At 42.0% G+C, this 18,031-nt stretch overlaps 1 protein-coding gene across 5 annotated transcripts in view; it reads left to right on the forward strand.

Moving 5' to 3' along the window:
• mtmr4 (myotubularin related protein 4) overlaps positions 1-18,031 on the forward strand; it is a 51,069-nt gene that overhangs the window by 18,159 nt on the left and 14,879 nt on the right. For 3 of the 5 annotated variants that reach the window (XM_030068550.1, XM_030068551.1, XM_030068552.1), the window contains exons 3-5: positions 9,845-9,934; positions 16,049-16,165; positions 17,278-17,307. In XM_030068550.1, the coding sequence (XP_029924410.1) occupies positions 9,845-9,934; positions 16,049-16,165; positions 17,278-17,307 (237 nt within the window). Of the gene's footprint in view, positions 1-275; positions 321-9,844; positions 9,935-16,048; positions 16,166-17,277; positions 17,308-18,031 lie in introns of those variants that run through there. The other 2 variants (XM_030068548.1, XM_030068549.1) reach the window with 2 other exon arrangements.

The following is an 18,031-nucleotide window of genomic DNA, read 5'->3' on the forward strand; positions in this document are numbered from 1 at the left end:
TCTGTGTCTGTTCCCCTCTTCGGGGGTGGTGGGGGGCGGGGGGATCTTGAATAGGAGCCAGGACCGGTGTGTTGTCCCATAGCACCTCTTGGGTGGGGAGAACGGGCAAAAGCTGGGGGGGGGAGAGGGGTGGTAAACAGAGGGGTTTCGGAGTGGACAGGGGGTGGAGAGGCTCCGGCTGGCAGAAGAATGGTTATGCCGGCTCCTCGTGCTCTGGTCGTGCTGCTGGTCCATAGGCTGTGTGTCTTTCAGGCACAGCCCTGCCTCTCCTCGACATGAGCCTCGCAGGAAGGGTCTCCTGCTCCATGCTCAACTGCTTTGTAAGTGAAGGGGCTTTTATTTTGGTGTTAATGGTGTGTGTGTGCATGTGTCTGGTTTGAGACGGGTGTGTTTTTAAGCTCTAGCTCTCTTTAGCTCGTCTGCTTGTCTGCGCCTGCCTGCCAGTCAGCTGGGGGGGAGGTGGGGGGGTACAGGGGTGTTGGTCGACACACGTGAGCGCTGCAGTTATTAAGTAACCAATGTCGACTCTGCCACATCGAAATAACTGAATTAGCTAGGCTGCTTCTCAAGCATGAGATGATGAAAAGCTACTTTATTGCCTTTGCTGCCATTTCTCCCGTCTGTTCTGTTGAGGACTGTGAGCCATGTTGACTGGCTGACTGGGGGGGGGGGGTAGAGAGAGGGAGACGGGGCATGTCGGGAGTAAGACAGGGGAGCATGTGCTTTGTTGAGCAGTGGCTGCACCACTGATCAGTGTGTTCAGTGCTGTAAAGGACTTAGTATTCAGCAGGGTTTATGGTATTGAGATGTACACGGGCTATATATAAGACAATGACTAATGTAGAGCAGGTGCTGCTCTAACAGCATATGCTGCTCGAGTGGTGCAAAGGCATATGGGTTAGGAAGAAGACAGAGTAGTCTCAGCCTCCTGTCTGTTGGCATCAGACTGTGGTCCACATTTCAACCTCTGACCTTCCAGTGAAGCTTCCGAACTGGCACCAAAACCTATGTTCTTCCACAGATTACGATTGTATTGACTACATGCATAAAAGATATCAGGATATCAGCATCTTGAATGTCAGCATCTTGATCTGAGACCATCCTATAGTGCGAGGCGGATAGAGTCAAATATGTTACACTTACACTTTAAGTGCTAACTTTGAGCAAGTCCTGCTCCAACTAGCCACATTCTTTTTGACAACCCACATGTTTCATTTCAGTCTGCCAACCAACCCATGAGCTAATGTCGGTCTTTCCAAATGGAACAGACTGTTTTTTGTTTTGTTTTTTTTAGCTCTATGTTGTGTAGAAAAGGGTAATTGTCTAATTTATAGAGGCAGCACTGCAGTTGTTGATTTCTTATGAATTTTTTAAGGCTTAAAGAAACAGCAACAGGTAACTGGGCCAGGGTTTAATTGGTGCTGTGTAACAACTGAAGTAGCAACTGTTACTGTAAAGGGCTCCGATTTGATGAAGCTTTGATGAGTTATCACAAGTTTTTGAAGGCAACTTGAATTCCCATCCAAATAAGATGTCATTGTAGGCTGACTTCAAGTTCATTTGAATGCTCCTTTTTAAAATGGTTGGAGAGTACTTCACAGAAAATAACATTGTGAGAAATGAAATCTAGTAAACAATGAAAATTGTCATATAAAAAAACTACAGTTAAAAAAGGTGGCATTTTGGAGTTTTCACCACTATTGAAAACTATAAAAAATACCTTCTTGTGTAGCAGAAATTGTATCATCTGAGATGACTCAAATGTATCTAAATAGCATTAAGTGAGAGATTTGTCACATTTCAGCATCACACAAGGTAACCCTAATGCTACTGCAACTTCTCCAAATGGATTCATAATATTTAGATAGCTCTCCTCCCTTTTTAATTTCCATTACCATTTGTCATTTTCATCAGTGCAATAAATTCTCATTAGTTGCTCTGGACATCTTGTTTTATTTGTCAGGTGGATGAAGAACAGTATGTCTGCTGGCTCCTCTTCCTCTTAGTCTTCTCTCTGTGACGAGACATGGCCAGGCATTACACAATTTATGATCTCACTTTATGTGTTTTACTGCTTGTGGTTCAGCTGAGTCGGCAGTCCTCCTTCTGCATGCATCTGTATAATTTAGTATCAACGTCCCCTGTTACCTCAGTGGATCTCGGTTCTTTCGAACCTCCCAAGTAAAGTGGGTTGCAAGGTAGGCCTATGTCAATATGAAAATGTCATACTACGATCACCTTTGCCAGAGTTATCTCAATATATGATATTAACTTAATAGTTACTAAAAACATGGAAACCTTAGGAGGAAGATTTGACTGGGATGGTGAAGCTGATTTATCACTTGCAGCCCGATTATGCCCAAATATTATATATGATTATGTAAGACCAGGGTGCTTCCTCTTTTGGGGAAAATAACACATCAGTGATTTCAGAAGTGTGGCTGTGTTTCATGATAGCATTTGTTATTTAGCTTCTCAAGAAGTTGCTAATCATCACAGTGGTCCTGGTATAAAAATCAGGGGTAGTACCCTTTTTAAACTGCAATTACATAGTAATTAGCATTACTTAATGTCCCATCCCCAGTACAGTGTTGTGCCCCTTGCATCATCACCACTCCTGTTTTCCAACTGTGCGAGAAACATATCTTCAGCTGTTCTCATCTATCCTCAACATGTCATGTTTGTTTCCCTCTACAATATGGTGTTTCGAACAAATGGAACTATAAAAAGTCTAAATTATATTTGTGAGGATTTTTCCATGACTCAAATATCATTATACCCACTGCTTAAATGAATCATGAGTGCAACTAGAGCCAGTAGCTTTTTGGCTATGCGTTTCAGTCTGTGTCCCATGTTGCAAGCACAGTGGTACCTGTGATTGTTGTGATATTAGGTTATGCCGCCCTGACTGGCACTTAAGGAATAACACCCCAAAAATCCTGGCAGTATGTGGCTCAGTCAGTGCTTTCACTTTAGAAACTCTATATGAAATGTTTACTTACTTTGCACCATAGGCTAGATTGTTCATTTTCTTGCGGTCAATTATTTTACTTGTGCTGTTGAATCTCAGGAATTATCATCCGTCATCTTGGCTTGTGTCCTTGTTTAAACATTTACCTTGCTTGTATGTAGGCTGTTTCTACTCCCAACTCAATGACTAAGCATAATGTCAACAAGGTCTTTGCAGAATGACATTTGTTGTTCAGTCTGCAGCATCACTACACCTTCAAGTGATATAGGCTCTACTTACAGAAATGCTGCCCCTGCTTAGGTTCCCCTGCTTTTGCAGTACAGCTCAGTGATGAAACTTAAAATAGGACTGATCATTTAGAACAGGGTGGTCTATGAAATATTCACAGGTCGGAGAGAGGGGGTGCACAGGCGAGACAAGAGTGGGTTTGGAAGCATTCATCATAGTCTGCTATCCCTGATCTGGGTCCATTAGTTTGGCTGCACTGGCCAGTTCAACTCTCAGAAGAAAACATCTTCATTGCAGTTGCTCTTTGGTGAAATCGCTTCTCTCCCTGAATGTCTTTATTGATGGGCATCTCTGCAGCTTTTCATTCTGTCCTGCCCTTTTGTTACTCCCTTACACCTTTCAGGTTCATGCCTCACATTTCAGAGTAAGTGCCGGGCTTGGTGTGCCTTGGTGAATATGCTTTGCAAAAGCAAAAACTTTTCAAATTAGTAGTTCCTTCAAAGTAGGAGTGAATGAATGTATGCCCTTTGCATATTGAAGAGGTCACCTCTGCATCGTGCAGTGGTTCTCTAATCTGGACAACTCTAGGACAAAGCCCTTTCAGATTAAGTAAATAATCTGGCAGGTGATGACAGCACATTGTCTCTAGGGGCATCATAGAGGAAGAGAGACTATGCCTCTAAAAAGAGGTTGTTGTATCCATGGCAACCAGACTCTTATTCATGAAGACTGTCCATATCTTTTTCAATTCCACTACCTGATGTACCTCAATTCTGGCCTTCTGCCTGTCTTTTTTTCATTTCCATACATACATACATACATACAGTAATCCCTGGAATAGGTGTCACACACATGCATTTGCCAAAGCAAATCAAAAATGAGCCCACCCTATTTTTTTTTTTTTACCATCAAATCTATAATATTAACTTTCCTACATCAGACCAGTCTGGTCAGTTGATAGCAGTATCATTATTACAGTTATGTATGCCATCAAGACATTTTATGTGCCAGCAACTTTGAAACTTATATTTGAGCAATGCAAGTGTGTGTGTGTGTGTGTGTGTGTGTGTGTGTGTGTGTGTGTGTGTGTGTGTGTGTGTGTGTGGTGTGTGTGTGTGTGTGTGTGGTGTGTGTGTGTGTGTGTGTGTGTGTGTGTGTGTGTGTGTGTGTGTGTGTGTGTGTGTGTGTGTGGCCATCAAACCCAGCATTTTGATTGCTTGTCGGACAAAGGTGGGGGAGGGTGTGCAGGCTCTCAGCAGTGACGAAGCAAAAACGTGTTGGGCACAGGACATGCTGTTCTTCATCTTTCTGACTCAGATAGAAGCGACAGCATTTTTCTTTTCCTTTTAATCTTCTGTAAGCTGATTGTATCTGGTTGTGGACAGCATGCATGGATCAAAAAATAAGAGAAACAAAGTGCCCCACTGATGGTGTTTGTTTGCACATCAAAGGGTAGAAATGCATGTCCTGTCATGATTCGGTGTTTTCTATCATGCAAAGAGGCGTGTGTAGCTGAAGTAACCAGGGAGCTGTCAGTGGCTGTCTACTCTGCAGGACAGGTTTCAGTGCCACTTGCTAAAAGTCTTCCTGCTGTGCTTGCACTCTGAAAACACAAGCTGAGCTCAATCTATATTTTATTCCCCCTGTTATTTTCTGTCTCTTCCACTTTCCATCTTGGTAAGACTCTTGCCAGGTGAAGCAACCTGATGTGTAGTCTCTTAAGCCAGAAGTTTTAAAAGTATACATTAGCAACAACGCATCACCCAAGCCCACTGGTCTGTGTATAGACCGTGTTTCTGTCATGGATTCATGGAGCAGTACAACAGCATCTAGACTAGTTCTGGCAACTGTTTTTTTCTTTTTTTCCCCTTCAAGTACACTTTGTTCTAACACCCTCAAGTGCAATGTCAGGGCTACTGTATAAGAGAGTTGAGCAAATGGTGCCAAGTCATCTACCAAGCACATACTGCAGGACAAAGAAAATAGTGACCGAGGGAGTTGATGTACTGTTGACCTAAGAGCTTGTGTGTCTATGTGCTGTGTGTGTGTGTGTGTGTGTGTGTGTGTGTGTGTGTGTGTGTGTAAAATACAGACTGCAGACTCTTTTCTAGTGAGTGGCATTAGATTTTTGAGGGAGGGGGACTCTAAACCAGTGCCATCCCCACTAAATTATGGTCTGTCTGGCGTGTCCCAGCAAACCCAATTCCTATTCCACCCAATTGAAGAACAGCAAAGGAGTTGCATCCTGCTCAGTAACAGTGTGTGAGATCCACCTGCAATAACATGACCATCACAGGTTGCCGCTGACTGATGGCCACTGTCATGGTTCGCCTAGTCTCAGAAGAAAACACAATATTGATGATGCACAGCTGCCTGATCATTCAGCTGTTGCTGAACTCAAGGCTGACTCGGATCAGAGGTCAAGAGATTAGAGAGATTGCACCGCAAAAGGATTTGGAGAAGTTAAGTTTATCAAACTGAGACTGAGGCTTTTAGTCTAGACTGTAGTACCTTCTTGGAAATAAAACATAATTTACGAGACTCAAGTGCAGCATTTCACCAAGACATTTTGTGAGATGCTGTGCAGCTTTGACGTTTTTCCTCCATGTCACCTTCAACAAGTTGAAGGTGAGGTGAAGGATAATGGCTTCATTTGGAGGACACAAAGCTGATAGTAATACCAGACAGTAGTTATGATGCTGCATCCTATAAGGAAAATTGACATTGTCTCAGTGTGGCACAGCCACCTCCCTCGTCGCCACCAGCACTGCCTTTTATTAGTATTTATTTTGCAGAAATTCGCAAGTGGAGCAGCCCTATGTAGTGACTAATCCCATTAGGCTGTGCACACAGACCTCCCATACCCCTGCAAAGCTTTCAAATAAACATAACAGCAAGAGATTCTGCACCCAAGCATCTAAAAGACACTGACACCGGTCTTCTGTGCCCTTCAGTGATCCCATCATTTACATATCCAGTCTTGAATTCCTTCCCCACTTCTTGCCTCACGACAGGTATATTTGTGCATATGTTCTTTGGCTTGAGTATGACAACCAGACCTGTCTATCCAGGATCTCTACAGTCATCAGTATGTCAATATTTTTAGATTCCAACAGTGAGTGTGCAACATATAGTAACTGATGGAGTTGTTGACTCATTTTTTTAACACACAAATTTGCAATAGCTGTGAATGAACCAATGAACTTATGGCTTAATAGAACGAGATGGCAGGGCTAACCCACACCACTGAAAAAGGAACTTCTGCTGAGTGCAGTCATGCGTCCCACAAGTGTCTAAAACAAACGGTTCATGAGATATCAAAGAAGGTGTGGCTCAAGTGTGGGGGCTGGGCAAACCGTCACCAATCAAAGTTTCTGAGAGTGTATGTGTCTTTCTACAAAGTTTGGCCATATTATGTAAAATCTGTCTAAAAGTTATATGCCTTTTTGCTATAGGCCACTCCCACTGCCACATCCCCTTTTTGCCAATTGGCATGAACACATACACCTTCACACACTCATTTGATGTCCAAATTTCAGCCTTCAAGAGCAAAACTGCCCGTCAAAGTGTGGGAAATTTTTGAGGACCAACCGACCCACCAAAAGGGTGAGGCGTAGATCTGCTGTTGCAGCTAATAAACAACGTTACCATCTGCATTCAAAATGTATGTGGGTTATGATTCTGATAAGTTTGAGTACTGAACTCCAAGCAATAAGCTATTGCCTTTCAAAGATTGGCAGTCATTTTTTATCTTCTTTGAACAAAGTCACTCCACATGACATTGTTGCAGGAGTCGATGCCCAGTGCTTTGGCTGTCATATCTCTTTGATCTCTGTACCTGTGAAATCAGACAGGTGAAGTGGTCAAGTTTGGTGACTTCAAGAGGAGGAACTATCACTGCTGGTGCACTGTTTCTTTCTGTTACCAGTCAGCCCAATGGGCGGCATGCGTGTTGTGTGGTTTAATCACTGGCTGAGACCTGAGGGTGACAGATGTAATGACTGCTCACGTGGTAGGAGGTCTGTATGATCAGCCATCAGGGGGCTTCCCACCATGGTGTATTATATTCTGTGTGCTGTGCTCTCTGTCCTGGGATACAAACCTTTGTCTGTTATTCCATAGATACCATAAAGTCAGTAGCATCGCCCTCTTTCCTCCAAAAAACCTCCACATAAACAACAATTAAAGATTAAAGTGGTAAATTTATGAGAAAAAAAATTCAGCAATATATGTGGAAAAAAAACTCAAAAATTCTGAGATTATAAAGTCACAAATTTGCTAGAAAAAAACTTGAAAAAGTAGTTTTTCTTACTATTGAATTTTCTAACAAGGAAGTGCTGGTGATTTTAGCCCACAATCACAATATTGTCATACATAATTTTTTTGTCTCCCTATAGTGACCCTTGTATGCTGTTGTAATTTATTTTCACCCATGCATGCACCCCCTCTGTAAAATCAAAACAAAGGCTGCATTTTAAATCAATGGCTAGTAGTAGAGGTCAGAAAAAATGTAGAACGTTGCACATTTTTACTTTTTAATATTACTATCTATATACTGTAAATCTCTCTACAATAAGTACACAAATGGAATCTATAATAAAAAAAAAAAACTATAGAAATGATACAAACACACTCGGTGTTGACGGAAAATGGTAGAAGAGAGCTGATAGGGTCCAAATATTGAATTCTTAGTCACCATGTTTTTGTATGTAAAGAGCAGAATGTTGTTTTTTGTCTGTGATTCTGTACAACTTTTTTATTTTTTACACTTTATTAACACATAGTTTAAGTATGATTCATGGAATAAACAAGTAACACAAATAAATTTCAGTCTGCCGGTTAGGTTTAGTTAGGCTGTCGGACAATCTATGTGCAATTCCAAAGATATTAAGACAAAAAGTCTCTTGATTGGGTAAACCATCAGGGGCAACGTTTTGGCAATGATGAAAGGATAAAGAGACAGGAAAATTCTCTTTAGTCTCATCATTTGATTAACCTTTGGCCCCGTTCATTTATTCTCCAGGTGATTGTATGTATCATGTGATAAAAGTGTTTGTTCAGTTTGAGTGGGACACTTACGCACACTGAGCCAAAAGGACAGGGGCGACCTCTGTTCCTCTCTTGTTCAATTTGTCGTCATCCATGGTAGGAGGTGTGCCTTTGATAAGGCCCCTTTCAAGGACTTGTAAGTTGGTTGTTATACTCATCAGCTAGCAACACTAGATATTAATCAGTTTAAACAGCCATCTTTTTATATTGAAAAATAGGTAATTTATTGGTTATTGCTGTTAGAAGTGGCCACAACAGAACTCGGTCAGATTTCATGTTTCATGTTTTCATGTCGCAGCGAAAACATGCAAAATACTTTCCAAAGCCCTAGTAAGGTTGCTGCAGAGTGTGGCACCCCATGCCCAACACGACACAACACTACATCTGAAACAACTGATTTCAAAGAACAAAGCAACAAGGGTTTCAGAATGCATTAGCTGCACACCTCCTGCAGCACCGTTATTAATTGTATTAGGTAAAAGGCTATTTGCAGTCAGGTGGGAAACATTATTGTGACACTGATCTTTCCCCAGAATGGCTTGCCTAATTTACTTCAGTCAAGGTCTTGTGCCTCCTATTCGAGGTGAATTTGGGGTTTTTAGTAGTCAATATTTAACCTCCTACGTGATGTCTGTGAATATGCTTGCTGGTATTGTGAAATTCCACCTGTCTGGTCTCTTACATAAGAGACAAACCGCACTGATTAATGTTCAATTCAGGAACACTCTAGAAAGCCAACAGCACCTGTAAAAATGTTGTGTTTTCATTGAAGATTTTTTTGTAATGGCCCTTAGCAGTGGTCTGACCCATGATTTGACATTGCAGTGATGAAATAGGATCTTTTACTATTTTTTCACTTGTGTGTTTCTCCGTTTTGTTTTTTTGTCCCACAGAATCAAATATTGGGGAAAGAGCTATAAGTAGTCTGTTTGTCTGTCTGTCACACTTAATTTTTTAGCCTCTGTTGGCTTGTTTTGTTTTGTTTTTGGCATTTCAACAGTCACAGTAGAGACAGGAAAGGCAGGGGAGAGACAGGGGATGACATGCAGCAAATGGCCGGAGATCGGATTCGCACCTAGGACGTTGCGATCAAGACTGAGCCTTAATAAGTGGTGCACACTCTTATCCATTGAGCTACTGATGCGCCCCCTGTTGGCTTGTTTTTGACAAAACTTGTGAGAACGATGGCCTTTGACACTTGGTGCTGACATTTTGAATATGTGCCCGATTGGCCCACCCCCAGACCAAGTTTCACACTCAATAGCTTGCATATTACCAGATCAAATTTGATTAACGTTTATAGAAGGATTTTTATATTGATATCCAGTAGCCATAAAATGAAACTGATTTGCCGACCACAGCACCACCAACAGGCCAAGAACCTCCTAACCTTCAATTCGCAATGTGTCAGATACTTGAGACTTGAACCAGTCATTAGGGACATCATGGTCACTGCTGACATTTTTTGTTTTTCAAGTTTTGATAGAATCCATTTTTTTCCCTACGATGTCGCCTAGTTGATCAGATGTACTACCTTGTGCTGTGATGGTACAGGGAGATATCTGACCATCTCTGTGTTGTGTTGGTGTCTGACAGGGTGAAGAAGGGCCTCCCAGTCTGGAGTACATCAAGGCTAAGGACCTGTTCCCCCAGAAGGAGCTGGTGAAGGAAGATGAGAGCCTTCAGGTGAGCTCAACGGTTTTCATCAACCCCCCCGCCCCAACAACTGCTGCTTCAGAGCTTTGTTGCCTGCTCTGACAACTGAGTATTTGTGTGTGAATTAGAAGACCATTGAGTTAGTGAAAAGGCTAAGCATGGCACTGGGCCAGCCTGTGAGCTCATCTTTAATCCAGGCTCCTGGTGTGGCACTGGAGCATTCCTCTAGTAGCACCCTGGTGAAGATCAGGCCACCATTGTGTGGAGTAGCACCCTGTGACTGCCAGGATATTACTACAAGAGTCACAACTCAACTGGCTCGGGGCCAGAGACAAAAGAAGAGATGATGAGATTGAACGAGAAGCCGAGTTTTTATAATCTGTTCTGCCTGCCTTAAAGTTAATTTGGCAACTAGATGGGTAACGAGGCATTGGCATTTGCAAAGATTACTACCCAAACTCTCCACCAGTGATGCATCAGACCTCTCATAGGAACAAATGCTGTGGAGTATTTAGCCAGATGAGGGTCTTTTACTTGAATAATCTGTAAAATCTGTCAAGGCCTCAGAAGAACAGAGGGGAACATTTTGAAAGCAGGAAATTGAAATGTGTTTTCAAAGCACTTGTCTCAAGATTTGTAGAGCTGTTTGAATAATCTGAAGGAAGTCTGCCTATGTAGTTGTAGTGGTTATGGTTGTTATGTGAACAGAAATCACAGGGACAGAGCTCACGCAGAGAATCTGCTTAGTCCTCAGATGAATACCGAGTACTAAATGTTCAGATGCTCTTCAGTCCTTTTCTGTCTGGCTTCCAAGCATAGCTATAATTGAAGGGAACTGTGCAGTTATATTGGACATCGGCTAGAGCGTAAAATATAATAAATCAGATTACATCACCATAATATGTTCTCATTCTTTCCTGCCTGACTCATATTTTTTATTTTATTTTACGTACCACCACCAAAAACACTTGTAGTTTTTGTATTCTCAATGAGATCCTCTCTTTGTCTCAGTTATAATACATAGTGCCCTGCTGAATAAAGAGGGGATAACTGTTTTCGTAAAACACTGCCTTCAAACCTGTTTTGAGGGCACACTTCTATATCGAACTATACTACTATACTATACTATACTATATTGAGGAATGCAGAATCCTGCACATTTCCACTTCACAAATAAAAGTCCTTACTGAGAATGAAAAAGTGATGCTGCTGGAAAGATTGAAAAACTAAGCATTTAGGTTACTGACAGTAACTCTATTCCATGGTGAAAATGCCAGTGGCAAGATTGTAATGAATAAATTGTTGCATACGTGCTTCTAAGTTTGCACTCGTCATCTGTCTTGTGCTTAATGGAGCTGGGCACAGATGTGTCTGCAGAGCTGTATAATGAAGGAGTGGAGGGAGGAGCTGGCCAAAGGCCTGGATGGGTCTGTGTGTGTGTTTGTTGTTTGTGTTTCTATGGCTTTTAGACAGAGCAAGTTTACTCTCTGTGAACTGCCGGGGATATCAACCTGTTTGACATTTTAAAAAAAGGCACATGTCAAAGGTCCTGGTAGATTTCTTCTGCTGCTGAGCAGTGTCTGGAGACTTGAGTTGAAAACTGCAGTAGACTTAATGGAGGTGTGTTTATGAGCCTTCGTGTTTATCAGAGTCTCCCCAGACAGAAGCCACCATCTATAATGCATGTTTTTGTCCCAAATACTTTCAGATCACTTTCTTTTTTTGTATCTTCAAATGTTTTCTGTCTTTCTCTGCCCTCCCTCCCACCCCCCGCATTCACACATTGAGTCACAAATGCTCTCGCTGTCTCTGTATTTATCTTTGTGTGCGTCCAGTCCCATGGTAGTTTTACTGACAGCTGATGTCTCTTACCAAAGCTTTCCCAAAGGCAAATAACAAGCATTCTCTTCCCCGCCATATTAAATGCCACGCAGCTCTGCATTCACCTCCTGTGTGTGTGTGTGTGTGTGTGTGTGTGTGTGTGTGTGTGTGTGTGTGTGTGCCTGCATGCATGCTTGCATTTGTGTGTGTGTGTGTACACACAGCGCTTACAGACAGGCTGCTTGAACTAGAAGTCACGACTCACAAATGAAGTCAGGGAACACTATTTAGGGGTCTTTTTGCTCACCCTCTTTTTCTGTTTGTTTGTTTGTTTGTTTGTTTTGGTTTTATTTATTTATCTATTTATTTATTTATTCCTATTCCTATCCTATTCTAACCCTTTCCTGTGCTGCTGAAGGCTGCATAGAGGAAGCGTTACACAGTATCTTCTGCTGCACTAGTCGGCTGCCAGTGACTCATACACCTACTTTTGGAACACAGCTTGTTTTAATGGAGCTTCCAGGCTACACAGCATGTTAACTATGGTGCTCTCAGCAGGACACGTCGAGTTTCTTCCATAGTGTTATAGCACACAAACATGCAGCACTTAACCAGTCTCTCAAGTTATAGTTAGCAGAACTCAGTTACTACGTTCTATTTTTATTTGAGTCGTTTCTGGTGCTTTGAAGACATAATTCAGCTCAAATTACTTCAGGTCTCTGATCTATGAGAGACAGCAAGTAATACTTAATAATTATTCAACCCGTTCATTTCCCTGTGAAACAGTATCTACAGCCCCAGTGTTTCCTTGGTATTTTTATGGAGTAATGCTTTGGGCGATAATTCTAGTTTTGCTCATATTTGTTGCTGTTTGAGGTTGTAGTGTTAAAAATGTTTAAAATATAATCATTGTGTCTAAAACATCTACACTACACTTATTTCAGTTTTAGATGATAATAAGGCTGCATCAAGTCTTTATTTAAATTTCACATTTTCTCTTGCAGTGGTGGTAATTTCCTTGCTGTGGTGGTGCAGCACTGCTAAATGAAGACAGAGGTCAAACTGAATTTACTTGTGTTCAATGGTCTACAGCTGCTAGTTTCAGTTCCATCCTTAGTGTTACTGGAACAGGCCTCCTAGCCGGTTTTTCCTGTTCTTCAATGTTGATAGACCACAGAAGTTGAAACATTCCTAAATCCATGTTAAAATTTCTAGCCAATTTGTAAATATTTCATATCTAAAAGTCCTAGTCTGAGGTGCCTCTACATTTGGCTCACCTTGCTGACTGACAGCAGAGTACTACATGTTCCATTTCCCCGGTTAAGCTGCACCCCTTCCTTGTCGTGCTCCACGTCCCGGCTCACTCAGGCGCCCAGGCATTTTAACTTGAAGATGAGCAGCAGCAGGTGCAGGCCAGCCTTACTCTTTGCTGTCTGGGTTTTGTCGGAGCACTGGGAGACAGTAATAAATGTCAAGTTGTTTATTTTTCTTATACTGAAAGAAATTTCCTCCTGTCAGTCTCGTGTTCACTGTTAAAATCTTGCTTTTCTCAAAACAAGTGAAAAAATTAATTTCATTTCATTTTTTGATACTAGTGATCTGCCTTATTCTGCCTTGTTTCAACATATTTGTACTTGTTCCAAAAAAAAAAAATCCTCAAACAAATGAAACTGCATCAGAAACAAGTGGGATTTTCTTGCTCCACTGGCAGATTTTTTTTCGCTTGGTTTAAGAAACACTATATTGAAACACTGTATGTCAGACTGGATGACTTGTTAACATGGAGATTTTTTGCAGTGCACATACAGACCATGAGGTCTCTGTGCCAACAGCCTTCACCAGCCACATCGTGCATTGAGAGCATTTGACATCTGATTTATACCCAGTATTCCCTTTTTTCAAAAAACAGCATGAAGATAGTTTTTGTTTTTCTGTTTGAAGATCTTGTTATATGTATTGCTTCTTTTGCAAATGGGAATCATGTGTGTTTGTTTTCTATGCAGCAAGGCTGTGCTTTTTACTGTGATTATGCGCCTGCTAATGATGTTTCAAGTAGGCCTGCTTTTCTGACATCTTCCCATAATCCCCCATCTGCCCTGCTGCATGCCCTCTTTTAACATGCATCAGTGGGTCCTCCTCTTCGTGACTCAGCAGCGCATGCTAATGCAGGATGAGGTAATGCAGTATGTGGTCTCTAGGCAACACTGTAGTGTGCCCATCAGGAATTGAATGGCCTGGCCTGCGTAGCACCTTGTTGTCCCCCATGACTGATTACAGTAAAGCAACCAAACCAAACCGTGCTGACAGACAGTGAAGTAGAGATGATGACCGGGAGAAACTGATGTAAGAGCACCGGAACAAGGGAGCATTAGTAAGGGAGAAATGAGTGAGACACGATCCTCCATTTGCCAAATGAGAGGAGGAGGAGTGTTTTAGTGGCGATTTATTTGGCATAATGTGTTGCTGTTGATGTTAGCCAAAAGGAAGAGTGTTTTTTTGCATAGTTGTTTAAAATTATTTCCACACAATTTGTGTGTGGAAGCATTAAATCCCACTGATCATCAGCAATCACAATAAAGATGACATGAAGACTACTTGTTTGCTCCTCATAATTTAAACCACTTGAGTAAGAAGCTGTAAAGATCTGAATTAGATGTGCTAAACCATAGGGGATTGGCTGGTGTGGTGGTGATTGGTTTACTTTGGGTAGGATGCTTCCGCTTTCATATGAATTGAGACATCATTTAGAAGTTGGCAACTGCGGCTCTGTGTCTCTTCCACGTGGTCGGCTTTTTAAGCAGCTAATGCCGTGCCTCCAGAATGAAATGAAAAATGTGTTCTATTATCCTCTGATGGGAACCAATTATCTTAATGCAGGGGTCTCGTTCCGGCCAGAGCCAGGGCTTGGCTGCACCCATATTAAAATGGACACAACTAGGAATGTTAATGGACAGTTGGAGAGCCCACACTGTACCGTCAGCACTCATGTAGACAGCCTCCCTCCCAGCCCGCCCACTTGTACGCCTGCTTGCTCGGGCTCAAAGACAAGCCCCTGAGCTCACAAAGATCCCTCTATAATACCACTACAAGCTAACTGGACCACTACACATGCAGACTCATTCCTGCCCAGGTCCCCTCTCTCAGATCTCTGTAATAGTGGGACACTCCAGTCCAGGTTCTGTCGGTTCAAGCAAAATTTCATGCTGATTTTAGCTGCTAGCAGGCATAATACATATCATGCTGGGCCTCATCTCCTTCCCTGTGGTGCAAGCATGAGCTTGTCTTTCATGAGCTGAGCAGAGCTTGGTATGTAGATCTTAAAGGGACGGTAAACCCGGTTAAAACTGAGGATGTTCTTAGTTAGTGTTATCTTTGAGTGCTATCTTCATTATCAACCAGAATTTGAGAATTTCTAAAATTCAATAAAGAGGACTTCATTTCTTCTGCATTTCTTCAGTAATATATTCCAGCCGGGCTTGGTGGGCTTTAGTTCCCCTTGTAGGCTAACAATATTGTCCAGACCCTGGTAAGACCAACCAGCTGTCCAGCAAAGTGGAAATATCCTGTTTGTTGGAACTGAAACAACTAAGGGTCTTGCTAGCATTGCAACAATATGTTGGCAAATGTTTTCCTAGCTAACATTGCTTGGAGGCTTGTAGTAGAGCTTATGTAAGTCCAGGTCTGACACCGTCACCAGCTAAAGCACCATGTTACAATGAAGTGCTTCGCTAGCCCTCGCCTCCTCTGATATAATGTTAGATTGGTAAAATAATCCTCAGTAAAATGGTGCGTTTATATCCAGGAACAGCATAAAATCAGCGTGCCGTGCTAACAAACTAACACCTACTGTTACTCACTAATGTTTGTTGAACCCAGTGGAGGATAACAGATGCCATTTAAGAGTCAATCATCTGGGGGAGGCAGGAACAAAAACTGAGGTTGTGTTTTGATTGGATCATTCCGCTTTCCTGTGAATGTCGCTCCAGAAAAATTGATCATTTGAGTCAGGCGTAATTACCTATAGGCCTCTCTCTACATGGAAAGCACATCGGATTCAGTTACATGATTGTTTTTGTTGTTTTTTTTTACATTCAATAATGAAAAATTACATATTTTTCATTTACTGGTACTCATCAATTTATGCAGTTTTCAGAGAAAACAGTTTAGATGACAGTGGAAGCGCATTGTCAAATACAGAAATATAGATGTTTATAATTATGTAATTAAAGTAGACACAATAAATCCTAAGAAGCAACATGGACGGCAATGATGTAGTGTTGCTGTATTTCACTTTAACAATCTGGTTGTTTTTTGTCCCTATAGGTGCCATTCCCAGCTCTTCAGGGGGAAGGAGTGGAGTATCTTGGCCGTGCTGATGACGCCATCATCGCCATCTCTAACTACAGGCTCCACATTAAGTTCAAGGACTCTGTCATCAACGTAAGTACACATTACAGACAAGAAACATACAGGAGACTGGAAGAACCACAAAAACCTCAGTTTTAGTCCAAAAGGCGAGAAGTCAGTGTGATCATAGCAGCTTTCATGCCACGCCACGGCAGAAACCAATAGCATGAGAGTGCAGGACACACTGTTTTGTTTGAACACAGGAGGTCTTTTCCCTTTCCCCCTTGTAAACTTTATACAACTTGGTACACCACTAACAACGCAAATAAACTCGGTATTATTTTACATGAGGTACCTGTAAACTCTCTTTAGCCATATCCCAGCTTGGCGTGGCTGCCCTCACCCCCTCCAAGTTGGCATGAGGTTGTGTGTACTGTACCAGGTTTGTACCACAGCCGTGGCGGAGCTTCTGATCTCAAGGCAGGAGAGGTTTAACGTGACATCTAGGTTCCACAGGCTCGGCCCCCGCTGGCACCGGCGTCCAGCAGCCCTCTCCTGCTGACGTCAGGCCTCGCTCAAACACAAACAGGCCAATTGTTTGCATTCACTGGCAGTGAAATTCCTTCTGCTCCCCAAACCCCTGTCATCTTTTCCATAAGGACTTGGCTAAAATAGTGAGCATGCATCTGTATTCAGAGTGTACACTGACGCCAGGATGTACCAGGCGCTTCATCTCAACTCCTCTGTTTGCCAGAGGAGTGTCAGATTTGGGTGCAGGGTTAAGAGTTGGCTGTTAACAGTGCATATGAGACTGATATTTGCAGTCCTGCCTTGACCCCAGCTGCACAGATGAACTCTGTGAATGCCAGCAAGCCACAACCCCTCTCCCATACCTCCTCTTCCTAAGGCACATCCCCCTTAATTCTAAGCTGTTTTCTTGCCCTTTGCCCGTGTCCATGTTTGTCTTTCTCTCCATGATTTCCATTTGGCTTGATCGTGTGCTACAAATAGCATACTGTGTGATCCACTCTGCCTCGGCTGTCTTTCATCTTTTCAACCTCTTTGATGTTCTTCTACGTTTTAACTCTTCATTTCCTTTTGTGTTTGAATTTTGGTTTAATAGTTTCTCCATTTCCTCCTGTCTTGTGCCCCCACCCCTCTCCTCTCCCTCTCTGTGTGTGCCCCATGATGTCACTGTGTTTTAGACCTACCCAGGTGTGGACAATGAGATATCTGTGAGTACCATATGAGAAACGCCACCCTCTGCCACAGTCTAGACAGCTTTAATCATCCAGCTGTTCCTCACACTGCTCCAGGATTAAGGTGCACTGTGGACAAATTGTAATTTACAGTTCACCTGAATGGTATCACTGCATTTATTATTATTTTCTGTCAAAGCCACCTTGGCGCATGATTTTGGGAGCAGTGTGTCAGCAGACATTGAATAGCAACTGTCTGCTGTGTTTATTGTGTCATTATCTGCACTGTAATGCAAAAGCCATGATGTGAAATGGCTGATTTCTGAGTTACACAATGTTTTGTTTATGCTCTTGCTCAATAGTTAGGCCAAAGGTCAAGCTTGGTGGGTGACTTTGTAACCCTTTGGAGTGCCGTCATTAACCCCCAGTCCAGTGGTTTTCAGAGAGTGGTCCTTGAAGGTCCTCCAGGGGGTCCTCAGCAAAATGAGGAACAGTTTAATTTCACTGTAATTTAAATGCTTATGAAAGCCGCACACAAGAAATCGAATGATTCAGCATGACTGTGACCCTGAAATACATAATTTTAATCAATATATTTTTTCTAGTTTTTTTTTTCTATGTTTGTTTTTTTGTATTTTTGTATTATTTTGTATTATTATTATTATTATTATTGTTATTTATTTTTATTATTTTTTTTGTTTTGTTTTTTACTAATGTTCTGGAAACTTTTTTCTAGTTTGCTAATCGCCTTTCTCCAATG

Source organism: Myripristis murdjan, chromosome 14, assembly GCF_902150065.1.
Source record: "Myripristis murdjan chromosome 14, fMyrMur1.1, whole genome shotgun sequence".
Lineage (NCBI taxonomy): Eukaryota > Metazoa > Chordata > Actinopteri > Holocentriformes > Holocentridae > Myripristis > Myripristis murdjan.